General features: G+C 44.2%; 10 protein-coding genes across 10 annotated transcripts; 4 read left to right on the top strand and 6 right to left on the bottom strand.

The window, feature by feature from the left end:
• Positions 1-151: 151 nt before the first annotated feature.
• Positions 152-768, top strand: N7483_008032 (uncharacterized protein; the record flags this gene model as incomplete). Its single annotated transcript, XM_057091469.1, has 3 exons — positions 152-362; positions 457-701; positions 760-768. 3 exons carry the CDS (start codon positions 152-154, stop codon positions 766-768), a joined length of 465 nt encoding a protein of 154 aa, XP_056946210.1.
• A 1938-nt stretch (positions 769-2706) lies between these two features.
• N7483_008031 (uncharacterized protein) lies at positions 2707-3273 on the top strand (the record flags this gene model as incomplete). Its single annotated transcript, XM_057091468.1, has 3 exons — positions 2707-2735; positions 2970-3111; positions 3154-3273. 3 exons carry the CDS (start codon positions 2707-2709, stop codon positions 3271-3273), a joined length of 291 nt encoding a protein of 96 aa, XP_056946209.1.
• Positions 3274-3533: 260 nt separating this feature from the next.
• N7483_008030 (uncharacterized protein) lies at positions 3534-4116 on the top strand (the record flags this gene model as incomplete). The annotated part of the gene is made up of 4 exons (XM_057091467.1): positions 3534-3650; positions 3672-3743; positions 3768-4033; positions 4080-4116. The coding sequence occupies 4 exons, from the start codon at positions 3534-3536 to the stop codon at positions 4114-4116; spliced, it is 492 nt and encodes a 163-aa protein (XP_056946208.1).
• Positions 4117-4481: 365 nt separating this feature from the next.
• On the top strand, positions 4482-4833 carry N7483_008029 (uncharacterized protein; the record flags this gene model as incomplete). The annotated part of the gene is made up of 2 exons (XM_057091466.1): positions 4482-4492; positions 4581-4833. 2 exons carry the CDS (start codon positions 4482-4484, stop codon positions 4831-4833), a joined length of 264 nt encoding a protein of 87 aa, XP_056946207.1.
• A 2166-nt stretch (positions 4834-6999) lies between these two features.
• On the bottom strand, positions 7000-7395 carry N7483_008028 (uncharacterized protein; the record flags this gene model as incomplete). Its single annotated transcript, XM_057091465.1, has 1 exon — positions 7000-7395. The coding sequence occupies one exon, from the start codon at positions 7393-7395 to the stop codon at positions 7000-7002; it is 396 nt and encodes a 131-aa protein (XP_056946206.1).
• Positions 7396-11067: 3672 nt separating this feature from the next.
• On the bottom strand, positions 11068-11652 carry N7483_008027 (uncharacterized protein; the record flags this gene model as incomplete). Its single annotated transcript, XM_057091464.1, has 2 exons — positions 11068-11571; positions 11602-11652. The coding sequence occupies 2 exons, from the start codon at positions 11650-11652 to the stop codon at positions 11068-11070; spliced, it is 555 nt and encodes a 184-aa protein (XP_056946205.1).
• A 54-nt stretch (positions 11653-11706) lies between these two features.
• Positions 11707-12202, bottom strand: N7483_008026 (tetratricopeptide repeat protein; the record flags this gene model as incomplete). The annotated part of the gene is made up of 3 exons (XM_057091463.1): positions 11707-11866; positions 11927-12051; positions 12137-12202. 3 exons carry the CDS (start codon positions 12200-12202, stop codon positions 11707-11709), a joined length of 351 nt encoding a protein of 116 aa, XP_056946204.1.
• Positions 12203-12267: 65 nt separating this feature from the next.
• On the bottom strand, positions 12268-13655 carry N7483_008025 (uncharacterized protein; the record flags this gene model as incomplete). The annotated part of the gene is made up of 5 exons (XM_057091462.1): positions 12268-12507; positions 12568-12759; positions 12907-13285; positions 13348-13498; positions 13568-13655. 5 exons carry the CDS (start codon positions 13653-13655, stop codon positions 12268-12270), a joined length of 1050 nt encoding a protein of 349 aa, XP_056946203.1.
• A 1820-nt stretch (positions 13656-15475) lies between these two features.
• N7483_008024 (uncharacterized protein) lies at positions 15476-16405 on the bottom strand (the record flags this gene model as incomplete). The annotated part of the gene is made up of 2 exons (XM_057091461.1): positions 15476-16212; positions 16267-16405. 2 exons carry the CDS (start codon positions 16403-16405, stop codon positions 15476-15478), a joined length of 876 nt encoding a protein of 291 aa, XP_056946202.1.
• A 1628-nt stretch (positions 16406-18033) lies between these two features.
• On the bottom strand, positions 18034-19134 carry N7483_008023 (uncharacterized protein; the record flags this gene model as incomplete). Its single annotated transcript, XM_057091460.1, has 2 exons — positions 18034-18164; positions 18432-19134. 2 exons carry the CDS (start codon positions 19132-19134, stop codon positions 18034-18036), a joined length of 834 nt encoding a protein of 277 aa, XP_056946201.1.
• Between the last annotated feature and the right edge of the window lie 653 nt (positions 19135-19787).

Here is a 19787-nt window from a genome sequence, read left to right as displayed (position 1 = left end):
CAAACAATATTATGCACACATACATGCATGCCAAGTAGGTTATCCCAGGCATCTATTCTCGTATCTTGATATATCTATACTCCGTAGAGTAGATTCTCCTTTCAAATGCTTTCACAACATTGGAAACCTCAATCCAGCGAAGAAATCGAAAATGAAGCTCACTTGCCTTGTCTCTCTTGCTGCCTTTGCGGTATCTGCCCTCTCTAGTCGCCCATCTCCCGAACCAAAGTTTACGTTTCTCTTCCAAGTAAATCTAACCAGGGGACCTCAAATCGTCTACGAGCAGAACAAGGACGGGACTGAGGTCAAAGCCTTTCAGGAGCTCACTGCTGGTGGGACAGTCAGGGGACCCAAGATCAATGGTCAGTCACCAGGAAGCCTTTCCATATACTACTAGTACTACTATGTAGTAACTTGAATGAATAAACAAGAGCCTAACAAATATACCTCCTCTAGCCACTATGGTCAGTGGAACGGCGTTAGCTTCGGTCAGCGCCGATGGGATAATTCAAGCGGACGCCAGCTGGTTGATGAACACCACGGACGGGGCAAAGATTTTGGTCACAGAGCAAGCAAAGATTCCATATGTCAACGTGCTGTTTGCAACCAGTTCTGAGAAGTATACCTGGCTCAACAATGTCACTTCATGGGCATCTCCACAAGATGGGGCCATGGGGAGTTACTCCCTGAACTACTGGCAGGTGAGTTCAAGTTAAACTACATGATGCCAATTGATACATGTGCTGATAATTTTCAAAGGTCTATTGAGACTGATTCAGATTCATGAATTTCTCCTTGTCGATATTCTATATGATATCGTCTATTGCTGTCTCAATGGTCATTCATCTCTTCGGTGTCACATATTTATTTTCTGGTTCTGTCATTTATAGATCTTGCACATGTATCCTAACCTCCTTCATTCGTGGCATCAATTTTTTTTTTTAGCAATAATCTCTTAGAATAGTGGAAATAGACCTCAAGAGGCACTGGTAGTCATTCAAGTTCAAGTTGTCAGGATTCAAGTCAAATTTCTTCCCGCTGTTCCATATTATTTGAATATGATATTTCCAGACGTCCCTACGACCAGTTGACAGCAGCCCGTGAGAATTTTGGTACCGCTTTAATCCACGGGTAAATGTATATTCTTACATACTACATAGTACATATTGTAGTGGGGTACCCTGTCCCCTACTACACGTACCGTGCTAAGAGTTACCGTTTGGTTACATCTCTGTTTTGTGATGTTTTCAGTCCCGTCTTTGTACGTACAAGAATGCCCGTCGTTATAGTCTAGAATACACACTCCTACACATCTCTCATCCCACCCCTACGGGGTAGTCCGGCCACAACGTACATGTTGGTTGGTGTTATCCATTCATGCTAGCTGGATCGACCCGTGTATCTAGAATACACTGCCTAACGGTTCCCCTCTTCAATATGTAACTTGAAGTTGAGCTATAGTAGTACTAGTGGGGAAATGTGGCGCCTATACAGTATGCACATGTTCACTCCGTAGCCCTGGAGTATGGTTCATACTACTACTACTATCCATGGATGCAGCCCTGGACGGGAATGCGCTGGGCAAACATTTGAATACACTGTATATTCATTGATACCCGTGGACTACTACTATGACCCTGCGGAATATGTATCGATTGAATCCAATATTTGAAAAACTTGAACCTAGTACTAGTAGTAGTAGGTAATGGATCTCTTCTGTCACGGTGGAACTTGAAGATAGCGGAACGTCAGACCTCTTTCTCTTCTCCAGCTACCCTCTGGTCTCTTTCTTCGCCTCCACTACCCCCAGTGATAAGGCTGTATCTCTTCATTCTATGGTTCGCATAAGTGGATGACCCTTCCTTATTTTACTATATATTTCTTTTCCTGTTCAGTCTGGTACATACGACCACAGGGTGTGGAGAACAGGGCTTCCCGTCCGCTCAGCCGTACTTAAGCCACACGCCGGTCAGTTAGTAGTATGGTGGGTGACCACATGCGAATCCTGACTGTTGTATGTTTTTGTTCTTGTTCAAAATTCTGTTAGGAGGTGTGCCTATGGAACAGCTACAGGGAAGAACACGTATGGGGGGAAGCGCGCGGAGGGGAAGTCTGCCCCGACACGTCGAGAGCTATCTACTTAGGCACGTTGGTCTGAACTATACAGACCACGTGATCTAACATTACTGGGCCTGATAAATTATAGGTGGAGGCTGTCCTGTAACGAAGCAGCCAACGCGAACTTTACGAAAGAGGAGCCTGATCCCACTCCGCAACTCCTTAAGTCCTTTGTAGAATACTTTATTGCTACAAGGAAAGATTTGCTGTCACAGAAGACGGTCTGTTAGAATTTTGTCAATTTCACTTCAAGATGGGAGCGGGAAACTTCTCGTTCTCTGCCGAACCAAGTTAAAAATAATGTTCTGAATATAGAGCTAAATAATAAGAACCTATCTGTAAAGACTTTGACTAACCTGTTTTAGTATATCAGAAACAACCTGACTGTTAAATATAGACTGAGAACCAAACTGTGGGAACGCTTTATGGTCATGGCTAAAGACATTAAATACCTTCTTTGTGATCTATTTAGGGATGATTGGCATGATTATAAACATAAGCAAGCTTATGTATAGACAGGAAGCTCCCTCGTGTTGTTTTCTGACTCTGGTTCTAGAGCAGGTGCTATCATAGAATTAAGCTTATACCATGACTCTAATAAATACCTTTACTATAAGGTCTGTTTCGATCTAACAAACTTCATCCTCACCGCTAATCTTATCCATCCCTCTTTTCTGACCATAGGTTAATAAAGCTAATAAGGATTATACAGCATCTTACTTTCAATATGAAATAGAGCTCTGGAAAAGGCTAGTTAAAGCGTTGGGTAATGATTGACTCCAAGTTTCTAAAAGGATAGCGCCATCGAGATAATAAATATCTGTAAGTGAATTTGCTTACCTTATTACTAGGATGCTGACTTGGATTGAAAGGCCTAAAAATTGGTTTAGAGAGTACCCAATCCTTAGACTTAATTTTATCTTCTGGGTAATCGTATATAGGGTCGCCAATAGTGCCTTTAAAGGGCTTAACACGGTGGCAGATGTTCTTATAGTAAGACCTCCAGAAGGAAGGGAATCATATATAATTAAGTAGGTTAAGGATAAAAAGGAGCTTCCATTCTTTAGAATAGTGACTCCAGAAGGGCCTTATCCTAACAGAGTATTAACCTTCTCCTCTCTCTGGTATAACAATACAAGTTTAGCCCAGAGATAGTGCTTCAGAGATAGATTGTGCGTCTATGGAATTTAGGTAAATGTTGCAAACTATATTGATTGTAAGCTCCTATAATTCTAAACTAGGATATTGACTGATACTCTTTAGCCAAGGCGTTAGAGGCTACTTAAGGCCAGGCCCTTAACCATCAAAACCATAACATATATATTAAATATCAGTCTGTTCTTAAATCTTTGGATATCCAAGCTCTTATTCATGATCTGGAGCCTGATTACGAATACTACAATATGGAGTAAAGTATGGCTTACCATCAGGACCTTAATGCCCTGCAGAAACTGGATGTAGCCACTATTGCTGTATTTGAAGAGATAGACGAGATTAAGATTATGAACCAGAGAATTGCTTATCTAACCTCTGTGATCGCTGGCTAGCCTTAGATATATGAGGATGTTATGGCAGAACGTATAAATCTTTATAGCAGAAAGGCCAAGCGTTTATTAGCCTGGAAAGTAAATTTTATACAAGAGTGGTAGGACTCCGCTTATGATATATATATCTCTATTCATAAATTTACCAAGCGGGATAGAACATCATTATTCGGGATCTTCGAGAAATATCTTCCAGAACGTGCATGGCTAAAGGAATCACTCTTCACAGAGATCATACTGGATAGTTTAGTTGGCCAACAATGCCTAGAGGACATGGTTGTACTTTGTGTATCCACAGAGCATGTGGTTTTTTATCCTAGACTATCACCTACAGAAGGTCTCTATCTAATCTACTCAAAACCTATATCAGAGTAAGTTTGTTTTATTTTTGTCCAGATATTATACTAACTTAAACAGGATTGTGATACAAGGGCGAGTAAAGCATATTCTTTAATATCAAAGGCGATCGTTAGGCGGTCCTCCATATCAACAACGCTATAGCAATGAAAAACGCGCATATAGGCATGTCTAGCATCGTTTTATCCATTTCTGCTATCTATATACGGAACTATACTACGATGAGGCAGACTGGCAGACTTATTGTCAGAGCCATCTTGATAACTTGTACCCTTAATGTGGCCTTCTGACCTTCCGATATACGCTTGTCGCCCCTGGGTTCTGTCCCTTCTGCCTAGGAGACGTAAAGAAGAAACCAGATGAGAGATTCTAGCAATGGCTGGTCAAACCTACACTTCTCAAACATATAGATGATCATCTTTATGCACTGAGCAGCTCAATAGTCTTCTTCTGCCCGCATCCATGCTGCCAAAGTAAGGATTATAAGGACATATTGAGTCTCCGCCGCTACTTCTTTGATGTACACACTATCGAAGAAACGCGATCCAACTATGTGAATAGAGAACGAAAGTGGCAGCCTGATACGGAGCTCAATGCTGAACAGTTTCCCCGAGACGACCCCGAATCCTCGTTGGGTCATATGCATCCTACTTCGGAGATTCACCACAAGCAGACCACGCTGAACGCCCTCGAAGAAGACACCTGTATGGACATGGAAGAGCCCATGGAGGGATTCACATATGTTGGTGCAAACCAGATTGAGGATGAGAAAGAGAAATCCGAAATGGTCATGAATGCATCTCCCGTAACCTAGTTTGATTATATATATTGATTCTACAAGCAAAAATGTTTTCATTACCCAAATCCACTGAGTAGGTTCAGTTATTGCATTGCATGCGTCTTTTCTCATGATCTAGTTTAAAGGCAAAATAATAGAAGGAGGATCAAAATTGGTTTCTCCTCGATCTTCGATAATCGTCACATCCAATTCATTCTTTTGTGTGATACTTTGGAAGCCGTGCCTCAATATGTTTTTGCCTTTCTGACATGTACCTTGTTCCTTTGCGTCTCGCCCAGATATTTTTCTCACTTTATTGGAGGAAGGACTGTATCTTGGCTTTGGCGTACTATATCCTTCCCTGAAATTCGTCGAAGTTGGATGAGCCTGCTGATCTGGTTCTCCCTGGGCGGGTCTATGGAGCGCGGGTGAGTGAGTCCTGGGGATACTGAAAGGGGCCCAATCGAAAGCTTCCTAAATTCCTAATGAGACTTGAGAGACACCGAGACGTGGTTGCAGACCGGAAACCCTGTCGCAGGCGCTTTTGAATCTAAGGGGCGTTGGGGCTTGATCTCCACGTCCAATATTCTATTTGAAGATTAAAGTTAACTCCAAGTTAGACCTTAGTTTCTAGGCACCTTTTACCAAAAGCCCCCGAGCTTTGACTAATCTATATCATCTTCAGTCTTCGGTTTTCTCCACTCTAAGTATGTTGCACTAGTCTGTTCATAACCATCTCCTAGTCCCTAGGTAGGTGCGTTAACTTACTTACACAGAGTAAATTATCCTCCTGCGGATCAATCCCTTGGTTACGGATCTCATTTCCAAAGGTTCCAAAGGCGTCCGTAGAGGGTTCGTGAATACCCCAGGGAATTTCCTTTTCTCTCCTTATAAGCCTCCATTTAGTAGTAGGTGGGGCCCTTTTCCCATTATGGCTCAGGTCAATCACTCGATTTATCGGTGGTGTTGGAAAAGAGGACGGGTGTGAAAGGGGGGACAGCCGACCGGTCATAGGTGGAGAGAAGTCGAAATCTCATCGCTTTGCCAAATCTAAGACTTTACCAGTTAGCCCCTTACTGTCTTCATAAAACCATGTTATCAAAAGATATGAATACCCCCGTATCTGCTGAGTATCTCTGAACTTAATAGAAGGGTTATAACGCGATAGACTAATACCCGCGACGCGATGGACTGCGTGGCGACTTCTCCCGCAACAGTAGAGGAATCGAAGAGGTATAAGTAATGTACAAAAGAGAGTGAGTAATACTGTACCTTATCAGTGCATTAAAAATTGGTACGATGACATTGATATTGTCAAGAGGGGGATATCCTTAATTATCATTATAATACTCGACCTTCATTTCATTATGGTGGTTGTCATCAATGCACTTTACTTTCTTGTCCTAGTCAGTACTGTAAAGTGCGAGTCTTAGAGAGCAATAAAGAATAAGTCATCTTGAATTGTCAGACAAAAGTAAAGACTTTCTGCGATATTGCCACTTCCTGCATCGCTATCATCGATAAACGCATAAGAGTGACCACATTTGGATGGATGGATGGATGTCGTCATTTATCCTGTAACCTCCTTTGAGGTCCTCAGCTTTGAGATGGCCCCAGGACTGCCAGACTGTTAAGTCACCTGCAATTCTTCATACCAAGCTTTTCACCTAAAATATTTTTACCTGCACACTGAGCAAGAGTGAGCAGATAGAGTCGCTCCCTATCCCCCCCTTAGCGGTCGACCACTGCCCGTGCCAAAGCTCTCCTCCATCAACCTCTAGAGTTTACTTCGCAATAACTATCGCTCAGGGCTCCCCTCTCAAGGTAAAGCTTTTGTTTGCCTTGTGTGCAAGATCCACATTCTCGAAGCCCGGAAGGCCATACAAGCCTATTAATCCAAAGTACATATGAAATGAAAACACCAATGATATCGATCATTAAAGGGTTTAATTATAGAGATATAAGGGCGCACAAGTGAGTAGCGTACCGCAAAAGGCAATTACGGAGAGAGAACATAAACGCGTTTCACGTAATGTATTAAGATTATCGCCCACAATTCGACATTTCAATACAGTAGCACATTTGAAACTACCCTAGCCAGGATGCAGACTAGTGTGTTTCGAACAAGGGTTCGAGATTGAATTTCTGTGTACAAGTGGTGAAACTGTTTGCGATCCATAGTGTATCTAATCACCCGCCGAGTCATAAGCCTGCAAGGTATCCCAAATGTGTTGACCCATCTTCTCTAGCATCCAACTCCTCCATATCTGGAAGAACCCTCTCAAAATCGTCGCCAGCGCCACTAAGTTTTCTAATAAGTGCGATATGTGGCACGGCGGACATTGAGAAATTTAGGAGAATGGCTGATCCACCGTGCAATGAGGAGTACAATCGCCAGTCAAAAATCACGGAGCCGTGGATGTTTTGCGACTGAGTGGCACTGCTTAAACCGTCTTGCCAGCCTTCTGACCCAGCTGTGGAAACTACGAAACGCGACTCTGGGGGCTCAAGCTGTGGGTTCACCTGCAGACGCGGCTCATATGCGGACGGGCTGTGTTCCCAATGATACACATGTCGCGAATTGGGACATCGGTCCATGCCGCCCGATGCTGCCTAGCCCGTCTTGTAACGTTAACCTAACTTTCACCCCGCACCCCAGCTCAAAGCAGATCGACAATGACCCCGCAAAACACCGCGAATTTTACGGGAGGTGTCAATCAGGGCATCCAAGTTGCATTCAACTACGGGTCCCTCATCTTCAGCAATAAGCGTGACAATAACTGCTTAAAGTACCTGCGCCTATCCAACCCTTGCCATGATAAAGAACGCATCAAGAACACCAAAGGCGGCCTGCTGGAGGGCTCGTACAAATGGATTCTCGAACATCAGGATTTCCGACGATGGCATGCCGGCAACGACGACCAAACCCGACTGCTCTGGATCAAGGGCGACCCCGGCAAGGGAAAGACTATGCTGCTGATCGGTATTGTTGAAGAACTGGAACGACACGTTGCTCAGCTTAAGCAGACAGAGCAGTCGACTTCCCCCGCCGTCCTCTCATACTTCTTCTGCCAAGGAACCGACTCGAATCTCAACAACGCCACGGCAGTGCTAAGAGGCCTGATCTTCCTCCTCGCCGTTCAAGAGCCGTCGCTCGCATCACATCTGTATAAGGAATACGAACACTCCGACCGCAAGCTCTTCAAGGATGGCAATGCGTTCTTCGCCTTGTCCACGATCCTTAGTAGTATGTTACAAGATCCCAGTTAAGGGAGAGCATACATTGTGGTCGATGCACTCGACGAATGCGAAACTGGCCTACACCAGCTTTTGAAGCTTGTCGTTGAGAATACGACCGCTTCACGTGTTAGGTGGATTGTCTCTAGCCGCAATAGGGTCGGTATTGAGCAACAGCTGATGCTTGATGACTCGCAAACGAGACTGAGCCTCGAGCTAAAAGCTAACGCAGAGCATGTATCACATGCTGTTGGCGTGTATATTGACGATAGAGTGTTTCGACTTAAGTCAATACAAGGCAATAATGGACGTCAACGTCAAGTACAAAACATTCTCCGAAAGAAAGCCGGTGACACATTCCTCTGGGCGGCCCTCGTCATCAAAGAGCTCGAACGAGCTAGAAGTTGGGATGTACTGCGCGTGCTCGAGGAGATGCCGACGGACTTAGAAGAGCTATATGCCCGAATGATTAATCATATTCAACGGTTTGAAAGGGATGACCCTAAGGTTTGTCGGCTCGCTCTGTCAGCGGCTACCCTGGCATATCGCCCACTTCATATACTTGAGCTAGGCGTGCTCTCCGGGTTGCCGGAAGAGATTTCAAGCAATACCGAAAGTATTCGAGAACTGTTGAGCATATGCGGCTCATTCCTCACTGGGCCGAGGCTTCAAGTCTGATAGGGGCGCTATCCGATGCAGTAATAGCTATGGGAAAGTTGGAAAGACTCCTGAAGGTGAGCCTCGCACCTCGACAGTAATAAACAAACATTCTCTAAGACATACTACAGACCATGTTCAGCGAGTCCAACCTACTCTCACTGACACTAGACGCGCATCGATTTCTTCTCCACAACGGACTGGTAATCAAAAACGCCCCGCTTCAAACATATGTGTCGGCGCTTCTCTTTAGTCCGACTGGCAGTTTAACGCGCGAACTCTATGAAATAGAGGGGCCACAATGGGTTTTGACAGGGCTTAAGATAGATAAGCACTGGATTCCATTAGTTCGAACGCTCGAGGGCCACCGTAATGCGGTCGTGTCAGTCGCATTTTCACCCAATGGAAAGTTCATAACATCGGGATCGGACGATAAGACTATCAAGGTTTGGGACGCGGCCACAGGTGAGGTCAAAAACACGCTCGAGGGCCACGACTATGCGGTCGTGTCGGTTGTATTCTCGCCTGATGGGAGGCTCATAGCTTCCGGATTGGCCCAAAAAATCATAGTTATCTGGGACGCAGCTACAGGTAAGGTCAAAATACGCTCGAGGGCCATGGCCATCTTGTTCGGTCTCTTGCATTCTCGCCCGATGGGAAGCTCATAGCGTCGGCAGATGACAAAACAATCAAGCTCTGGGACGCAGCAACGGGCGAGGTCAAACGCACGCTTGAGGGCCACTGCACTGTTTATTCCGTTTCGTTCAACGCTACTGGACTGTTCACCAATATTGGCTGTATCAAGGTAGATACTCGCCTCCACTAAAAGCCCAATCCAGTCTCAGCCTCAAAAAGCTCGACAGTGTGGGTACAGTCTGAACCCCGACAGGACTTGGATTACATGGGATGGACACAAGGTGCTGTGGCTGCCGTCCGAATACCGACCTTCAAAACACTTTGAGTTCAACCATCTGGCAGTCCATACAAACGTCATCGACCGTGGCGAGGGTTGCCATCGGCTGTGACTCGGGAAAGGTCATTGTCATCAGCTTCTCGAGACCGCCGCCTGGTCTTCCACCATCCTAGTATTAATGAATGCCAAGTTTGACATTCGCCAGGTCGCTTTGATTCTTCGCTCTTTTTCCTTCCCTCTTTCGAAATTGAAAGCGCCTAGAAGGCCGTGATAATTTATAGGCTTAGTCCCTGGTGTATGAGCTGTTAGTGATTTCTTCATAGTGATGCGGCCGATTCATCTTAGATTGAAATTTTTCCTATGTCATGGTGTGGGAGTCCGGGACAACGTGGTCTGGGGTAGCGCCGCCTAGGCGGGTACTAGCATCCAGCTCCCAAGATAACAACGTGTGGCTCTCCCTTTTGTTTGCCTTGTTTGTAAGATCGACATTCTAGTAGCTACTAAAGCCATACAAGTTTAATACAGACTCCATTTCTATGTTGTTATTTACGCCTGTATCAAAATACCGCCAAGACACGGGGTCAGGGGTAGAGTAACCGCAATAGGTATGGTAGGTTTCGAAGGAGGGTTCGAGATAGAATCTCCGTGTGTGACTGGTGAAACTGATTTCGATTCATGGTGCACAGCATGGATCGAAATCAGTTTCACCACTTTAATAGAGAAATTCGCTCTCAAACCCTTCTCTGTAACACCTTAATCTGGTTTCAAGGGGGTGAATCGTACCGAAAGACAGCGTCATAAAAGACTAGATCGGATAAATAACATGAAATTCTGTTACCATTATTACAGTAATGACGCCATCCCTTGGCTCGTGACCTTAGTATCAACACCCACTATAGCTCGGATGCGAAGCCCTTTTCCTCGGATTGAAGCGTAGCATGACATGCTGGTGTATTAATTCGAGAAGTTAGCAAGTGAATTTATATTGTATTTTGGACATATATCGTACAGTGGAATCAAACTCTGTTTCTCGGCTTGTACCCGAGAGGGGCCTACGCTAACTTGGCCGAATTTTAAGACAACCCTTACTGCTTGTCCATGTAAAGACTAAACTCATTTCAGGTATGAGCCAGGAAACAAAGCGCAAGTGTCCAAGCGGTACACTATTTTCAAACTCTACTGTATTCAAGCATCTAGTTACCTCAGGCATTGACATTCAGCACCTCCGTTTCCCATTCCAGCAAAATTTCAGAATGAGATAAAGTGTCTGGGTGGCTCTGGCCTAGTATCTGTTTCTGCTTGGCTACACAAGTTCGAAGTAATTCGATGGCTTCAGCATTACGACCTAAAGATTTCCAGGTGAAAGCAAGGTTGGCCATGCTGGTCAGCGTGAAAGGATGGTCCATACTGAACTTTGTCTTGCTCGCCTCCATCACCTGCACCTGGAGCTACTTAGCCTCCTCCTACCGGCTCTGGTTCCAATATATCAACACTAGGTTAGCCATACTTGTCAGTGTGTCCGGATGGTTCACATCCAGCTCCTTCTTTCGAGTCTCTATCACCTGCAGGTTAAGCTGCTCGGCCTCTTCCCACCGACCCTGATCCAATAGTGTTATCGCTAAGTTTGATATGGTAGCTAGCAGGTCTGGATGTTCCACTCCAAGCTTCGTCTTGCTCTTCTCTATGAGCTGCAATTGGAGCTGCTCGGCCTCCTCCCACCGGCCCTGATTCCTATATATCGACACCAGGTTGGCTATGTCCACCAAGGTAGAAGGGTGGTCTACGCCAAACTTCATCTTGCTCACCGCGATCACTTGCACCTGAAGCTGCTTGGCCTTCTCCCACCGGCCCTGGTTCATATATGTCACTACTAGGTTTACTATGCTCGTTAGCATAGAAGGATACTCTATGCTAAGTGTCATTTTACTCATCTCTATGACCTGGATTTTAAGCCGCTCAGCCTCCTCCTACCAGCCCTGATTCCAGAATGTTAATACCAAATTGGCCATACTTATCAATATAGCAGGATGATTTACACCGAGATTCATCTTACTCTTCTCTATGACCTTCACTTTAAGTTACTTAGCCTCCTTCCACTAGCCTTAGCGCCAGAGTGTTAATACCAAATTGGCCATACTTGTCAATATGTTCGGATGGTCTGCGCCGAGGTTCGTCTTGCGAGTCTCCATGACCTGTACCTGGAGTTGCTTGGCTTCCTCCCACCGGCCCTGATTCCAGAACGTTGAAGCCAGCTTAGCTATGCTAGTCACAGTGTTCGGATGATCCACACCAAGCTTTATCTGACAAGTCTTCACTACCTACATCTGGAGCTGCTCGGCCTCCTTCCACCAGCCCTTAAGTGAGTAGGCTTCTGCCAATATCGCTATACTTTCAATAGCCTTTTCATCCTTACCGCCTAGCAATTTTGCTCTTTGCTTTCTTGATTTCTATACCATTTCCCTTAGTACTACTAAGTTACCAGTTACCGATATATACCATACTCTATTATAAAGCAGCGCGGCCTATTGTAACAGAGAAATCTTCGACTTTGGTTGCTACGACATTGCTGATCGAACATAAGGAAACAGCGCCTGGCATATGTCCTAATTTTCGTATTCACCGGTGGGAAACTCTTGGTATATAATACTAATAAATTTCTCCCTCTATTGGTCTATATGCTTATAAGACTTTAGCCATGCTTGTGTAGTTAGTTGTATTAGTCGATGCATCATAAAGGAAGTCCCGGTCTTGTTAGTAGATATAAATGAATAGTCCCTTAATATTGTGATATCATCTTCGAAATCGGGTCCAATATCAGATTCAGATATTTCTCCATTAGTCAAGCCGTTATAGAGTTCTGAAGTATAGGTACCGCCGGCCTCAAAGTAGGGCCGAATAAGCTTCTCCAATATCCCTTACCGATCGAAGAAGCTCATAAGAGAAAGTAGTTCTGCCGCGGATACCTTTTTCCGGCGAATATAATTAAACAATATTTGCCAGGTCACGAGAATAGAGTTCTTTACTTCCCAATCCCGATCCAAACAATCTATCTCTCTCTCTAGAAGCTTGGTCGCTTTACAGTCACTTACTTGGAATTCTCTAAGGTATAGTGATACCGAACAGCGAGGGGCTCGATTTCTAATATGACTCACAGCCTAGACGATCGTAAGCGGTATAAAGTTAAGCTCTTCCACTAACTTTCGACAGTCTTAGTCTTCCCCTGGCTGTTCAAGCCTTTTTTGGAGAAGTTCTAGCGCCTCGAGCTATTCCATCGGCTTGATTTCAATCAAATCCCTATAAACGACCATCTTCAGTGTAGCCTCTCTGCTCCGGCTTATAATAATAAGAGATCCATTTTGGCTTTTTGGGATATATTCCAAAAGTGGTTTCGCTAGAGCTCCCTTACCAGCTGCTGGCAGCGAACAGAGGAACTCATAGTCATCGGCATTATCCAGGATACAGATCCATTTCCCTTTCTTCTCATCATACAGCCACTTTTCGATCAATTTGTATATATTTACTTTGGGATCCAGATGGCCTGGGATCTTCAGCTGGTCTGCGATAGCCCGTAAACTTTGCTCGAACCGCGCTTCGTTACTTGCGTGGACCCAGAGAACCCACGTTGCCGGCGATTCGGTCCGAATGCGATAAGAGTATTCGATAGCCAGTTGCGACTTCCTTCTAGTTGTAAGCAACAGAACATAGAATGATTTCAAAATATAGAATAATCGCTCTACACTCACCCGACCCCGCCAAGACCGACCAGTGCTATTCTCGACCCTGGCACTGAGCATTTTTCGCGTATCTGGCGAAGGGGCTTGTCGCGACTCACAAAGTCTACATTGCGCAGGAATGGGATAGTTGAGAGTGGGCTGGGTGGAGTCTCCGGCCGCTCTAAGGGGTAGGAAGGGAACGATTAGTCAGTCAGCCTTAAAATAACTATGGTCAGTTTTCCTAATTCACCTAAGGGATAAAAATTTGCTGTGATGGGTCCTTCATTTTTTGCAATTTGAAGCCCATTATTTTCGCCGTCGAATGAAACCGATTCCATATCTCAGGGGAAACGCCTTGTTAGTAGTTTATGAGAAGTTATCCTCCTCTGAGCTAAAGGAGGGGTATGTTCTCAGGCTGGCTATCAGGTGACTTCATAACGCTAGACGGGAACGGGTCGACGGCGATCCAGGGAGTGACTGATCCTGTTGGTCTTGTGGGGGTTCACATCAGTTCCCAGGAACGGATCGATCCGAGCCACATTGAGACTAAACACAACACGCGATAGCCAGCCAGCTTCCAATAGCTCAACGACGCCTTCACACATAATCTCACATCTACGTCTGCCAGCCGTCATATACAAAGCAAAAGCCGTCACAGGTGTGTTATAAGCCAGCTACTCCGAAGGGGCCCAGCTGGCTAGACAGAAACTTTTTTGTTTGCTTTCTTTGCAGGATGAACGTTCTAGAAACTCTGGGTGCTATACAAGCTTAATACAAAACCAATTTTTTTTCCTGTTATTTAAATCTGTATTGGAATACTTCCAAGAAATGGGATCAGGGGTAAAGTAATTATAATAGGAATAGTGTGTTTCGGAAGAGGGTTTGAAAAAGAATCTGTGTGTGCAAGTGAACTGATTTCAATCCTCTCTATATATTATCTATATACCCCCTTGAATTTTTTCTAGTTTTATTTCTTACATAAAATATTAGGAGAGAGGTAGACGAATATGTGAAGGATCCATCTATTTGGCATCCTCCTGACTTTCCTATTTGGGACATGTTAAATTACAGGTAATCTAACACTTTCAATATAAGATATGTGTAATATTCAATTTTCTAATCACATATAGACGGGCCTTGCTAAGGAGACTACAGGTTTTTTGCTACCCGAATGTTAAATAAGTCTGAAATGAAACTTGAACCTCCTTAGAGATTACTTTTGATTAGCACTAAGTACGGAATGTGAATTGATGAGTTAAAATTATTGAAAGTTGTATTGATATTAAGAAATTGTCTTGCAAGTTCGATTAATAAAGCTTGCCCCCAGTAGTATTTCATCAAATACGGTAATCGATCAAACTACCAAACAAAGGCCCCGAAATACTAATGGCAGGTTATTAACGTACTCCACACAGTATTTGCCATCAAACACGGTATTTGGGATATATAAACGGCTGACATGGTTAAGGGCTCTCTTCCTTGTATTACTCTTGGTTGAAAATGAATCAATTTTCTTTCTAGGTTTTGAGTACTAGCATGTATTGATGATGGTGCCTAAAGTCTAGTTTGGCCCTACATATATATATTATAAAGATACGTAGGTAGATTCAACTTAAGGTTCAAGGTAAAGGCTAGAGACCATCAGAACCTCTGAAATAAGGATACAACCACTTTTTCAATTTGGCGTTACAGTGGATGGAGTCTTGAACTTCGTTTCCAAGTGTCAAGCTGTACATTCTACGAACTTGAAGAGGGTAGGATACAATACCAGCATTGATATCGAGATCAGAAGGCATTGCAAGGGGTTGACTAAAATAGACTTCAAGTTGGAGCTATTCAACTTAATTTACGTATCAATTTAGACCCAAGGTATCCAGGTACAGCTAAAAGTTCTCAGGGAAGGAGGAACAAACAAAATTGAAATCATGCAATTCAAGAATTTGGTAAAATCAGAATTGAATATCCTCCGTCAATCTCCCAGGATAGGATATGGAGTCATCCTATCTTTCAGCATTCAAAACGACAATCTCAGTGATAACGCAGCCAAGAACATAAATACAGACAAAAAGAAGAAAACAGAGAGGCGCAGAAGAGAAAGAAGGGGGTGACCGTATACAACGTATCAGTCTATTTGAGAACTCAGGAAATTATTGAATGATCACTTGCTAGGGGCATCGTCCGGCTTCACGAACCCTCTGCCTGCAAGATAAACATACCCACAGGCAATGATAGTATAGACCCAGTCCCTCTCGTCCACATAAATGTCTTCCTTGCCCCTCTCAAGATTACTCCTTCCTCCGTGCCTAGAAAAAAACGAGTTTAGGCTCCGAGGAGGCACGGTGATGTGTCTGCAATAGACATCCCAGATTGCAGGCCACAAAATCATTGTAGTTTCTCGTCCTTCGTGTAATTCTCCGGTTAAACCATCGAACAGAGTATCATGGCCATCATGCCCGCCGGACCACCATCTTTTTGTGGTACGCGTGCCCGCCCCGTCAGGGTATTTTGGTAGTGTGTATGGACCTATCTTGTTAATTTTGTCCTCAAAACGGATCATGGATTCATCCCTGACCCACATCTGGACAGCAAAGTCACAGGCCTGCTCATAGCATCGACGCAGCAGTCCATCCCGATGGAAGGGGTGCTCGCTGTCTAGCTCCTTCTTGGGATCGTGGTCCAGTAACATAGGCGAAATGAGACTGGATCGATCCAGCATGTTGCGAACCAACTGATTTACATACCTCTGCCTAATATTCCAGCTCCTTATACCAGTAGTGCAGTCCCATGCCTCAACAGGCCATATGGGGTCTGTTTTTGGCCTAGCAGTAGGCTCAAGATACCTGTTCATCATTTGAACTGTGGAAATACGCCACTTCTCGGCACTTAACTCATCCACTAGAGGATAAAGAAATTAGCAGGCATTATGATAATATTACTAACATAACTCACCACAAAGAAGCTTTTGCCAATATTGATATAGCTCCTTTCCATATGTAGGAGGAAGAGTTGCTGAGTGCCCATCCCAATGAGTATCCAAGTCCATGTAGTAGAACGGATTCTCGACAAGACTCTGAAAGATATCCTTCATGATGACGGCCTGGGTGAATGTATGGAATCGAAAGCGTTGGTTGGGAAATGTGGCGATCAGCGAGTCCCAGTCATTGAAGAGACACCAATCCCCCAAAAAGTCAAGTATAGCTTGCTTCTGCTCCCTAGTTATTTTGTTTTCGATGTCCTCTGGAGATCCATAGTAATCGTTAACCCAGTGTTCTATGTCGGAAGTTATACAAAAGACTTTATCATCCGGGCCTTTAGGAAACATATACTCGCAAAATCCCTCAAACCTTGTGTATCCATTGGTAAAGTTTGGAAGTGGTAGGACTTTCTGTGGCTGAACATATGGGTCTTTCATAGTAAAGGGGTAATCCGGATGGTACATATCCCGGCGAGGAGGATGGGGTATTTTTTGCCACCCAGACCTCTGGTCTCTCTTAAATAGCTCTCGTCTGTGTCTGAAGAGCTATCTTCGGCCACTGGAGATCGCTCTCTATATAGGCAAGTCTGACGTCGGACAGGTGGCAGTCGTTCAGATTGATTCGAAATAGGTGTTGATTGTTTCAACTTTTGCGATGACTTATCATGATCCTTAACAGCTAAGGGAAGGGATGTGTCGTTGACCAAGGAATCCATTGAGGACGAGCAACTATTCTGCTTGTATAGCACACTTGTTAGTTCATTTCATAGGATATATACTAATCTTAGAATACCTTAGATGATCTGTCTTGATTTTCTTCTTCTGTGCCGGCTTCGACTTTCACGTACCCAATGTCTAACTCAGAACCCAATAGAACGGAATTGTCAGCCTATATGTGATATTTAGTCTTTCCCATCCTCTGTCAAAAATGTTTAGAACAATTTCATTAAACCTACCATCTCCGCCTCTAGGCTTGGCTGCAGTTTCTTTGCTTTCGGGGTATTGCTCATTCGAGATTTCTCTCTTTGCCCATCCTGCTTCCTAGGAACAGTCCCCAGAGATGGGATTGGGAAATAAATACTTTTGATAAAAACCAAAAGGGTTGAAAAGGTTGGGGAAGAGAGGGATGCTGCACTGAGCGACAGCCCTGGAGAGCGCCTGAGACATTCGCTTAAGTATTGAATTGTTGCATGCCATCATTTACGACCAAGATCAGAGCAGCTGAGGTTTTCTTTCATTTCCTTTTGGTTTTGAAATAGACTAGGTGGCGTTCAAAGGGTTCTTTGTGGTCAAAGAATTCGTGAGAAACAAACGCCCTTACTCCCGGAGAAACCCGTGTCTCGTTTGTTGAATAACGAGATATCAAGAATTTTTGAAAATCACCAGCTAGAGATAGGCCTAGAATTGAAACTGTGGTGTATTAGATCACTCAATCCTACACACTATTGCATCTACAGACGAAATACTCTTCCCAGTATTAGAGGGATCTACATAAAAACTGATATGAACCCCTGTATATTTTGGATGTGGCTTGAAGCCCGACATTTCAAACATTTTAAGACAGTCGTATTCGGGATTTTGCAGGCTGTCAGGATCAACATATTCATGCACCCCCCCCGTGAACCAGATGATTTACAGTGGTGTAACATAAGTATTTAACCTCGACTACTTTCGGACCGGAGGACCCACTTTTTAATACTGCCATGCAGAAACCTCCAAAATTCATGTCCTATGCTAAGGCCTCAATAGCTAGTATGCCAGCCCTCATACTTGATAACATCTGCCACTCTATGGGGCATAGTGTCTGATAGGTGCTTAAAGATCTCAATATCTAACGCTTCCCATGCTTCCTGCGCAGCTTTAACCAATAGATCTAATGTAGATGTGTTATTTGGTAGGTGCATAAGCTCAGGGTAACGCTTCAATATTTCAGCCTTTAGTAAAGCCCATAGGTTCTCAATTGGATTTAAATCAGGTGAATAGGGAGGCCATTCCATAATATCGCAGTTTAGGTCATCAAGAGTGTTCCGTACAATCCAAGCTGTGTGTACTGGTGCATTATCTTGTTGAAAGATAGCATCATGATCAAGGCTATTAAGAAGGGTAGGTAAAACACACCTTTAAAGCTCTTCAATCGTACGAGAAGAGACACCACCCCGTTGAGATGTAGGATCTCCAAAAAGTGGAATAAGACCAGATCGACGTGGTTGACCAGAAAAAGCAGCCCAAAACATCTGTTTAATTTGCTTTCCTCGTGCTGGAATCATTTGGATCTGAGACCCTTCTTGTGGATGCTGAAAAAGCTGGTCTTTTGGGCGTATAAAGCTCCATTCTTGACGCTGGCCAATTCCACGCTCAATTGTACATTCATCTGACCAATAGACACGGGCCCAATCTGAAGGTGTAAAATGTTGGTATTGTCGGGCCCATCGTAGGCGTTTTTCCGCATGTAAAGGTGTTAAGGAAGGCCTTTGCATCTTCCTCCAATTTCGAAGGCCCATTTCATGGGTTAAACGCCAAATTGACATACGATGGACCTTAAAATCAACCTCTGCAAGTAGGTCTTTGATTAATATTGATGGGTTTTCTTGTATAGTCTCGTATATATGGTCACGATCATCTTCGGTGAGCTTCTTTGGGGCGCCTGAGCGTGGTAGGCTCTCTTGTTTTTGACGATTTTTCTCTTGGGTAAGAGTATACTGAATAGTTGAGCGTGGAATATCGGGAAAGCGCATCTTTTTAATAGTAGTTGCGCCCCAGCCATTTGTAGCATGTAGCTCGCAGATCTTAGCCCTAGTAAGGCAATCAAGCTCAGGGCCTGTTTTCCCACGTATAGGGGGCATAATATAGCAATATAACTGTAGGCGATATATGTTCGAATAATAATAGATTGTGTATAACAGCAGGTTACGCTACGCGTGGGAGAACGCGGTGTACTAATATAGTAGGCGGTATAAAATAGCGGTCAGACTCAAAGTGGTCCCAAAAGTAGTCGAGGTTAAATACTTATGTTACACCACTGTATGTATTCGTGTAGTATTGAGAATAACAGGGTTACCGACCTGTGAGTGCTGAACAGGTGGACAGCATACTAAAAATACCATTGGATGGCATTCACCTATCCCCCTCATCTTATGCATGCGCTATGCACATAAGCTCCAATAATTTGCCACCTACAGCCGCGCCGCTACGCATTGTCCCCTTGATTACGAAACAAGATAACCTCCCAACCGACAAGCATATTTCTTCAACATTATGACTAGACCTCTACAATCTCTGAGTGCAGCCATTATGCACTTATCTCACGTCAAGAAAATAATCAAGATCCTATCCGAGGCATGTATCATGAGAAAAATGCAAAGGCTGATAGGTAGCTTTATAGAAGTCTTTCCTAAACTGGTTAGAGTTTCGGCGATAGCATCTACAAAGCCGATAACGGTCAAGACGACATCTCCTAGACCGGATGTGCGGATCTCCGAGAGAGAACGCCGAACAT

This window comes from Penicillium malachiteum, assembly GCF_028827825.1.
Source record: "Penicillium malachiteum strain IBT 17515 chromosome Unknown utg000003l:1.0-4950554.0:1.0-4952489.0, whole genome shotgun sequence".
Classification (NCBI taxonomy): domain Eukaryota; kingdom Fungi; phylum Ascomycota; class Eurotiomycetes; order Eurotiales; family Aspergillaceae; genus Penicillium; species Penicillium malachiteum.
This window is presented reverse-complemented; position numbering and strand designations above follow the sequence as displayed.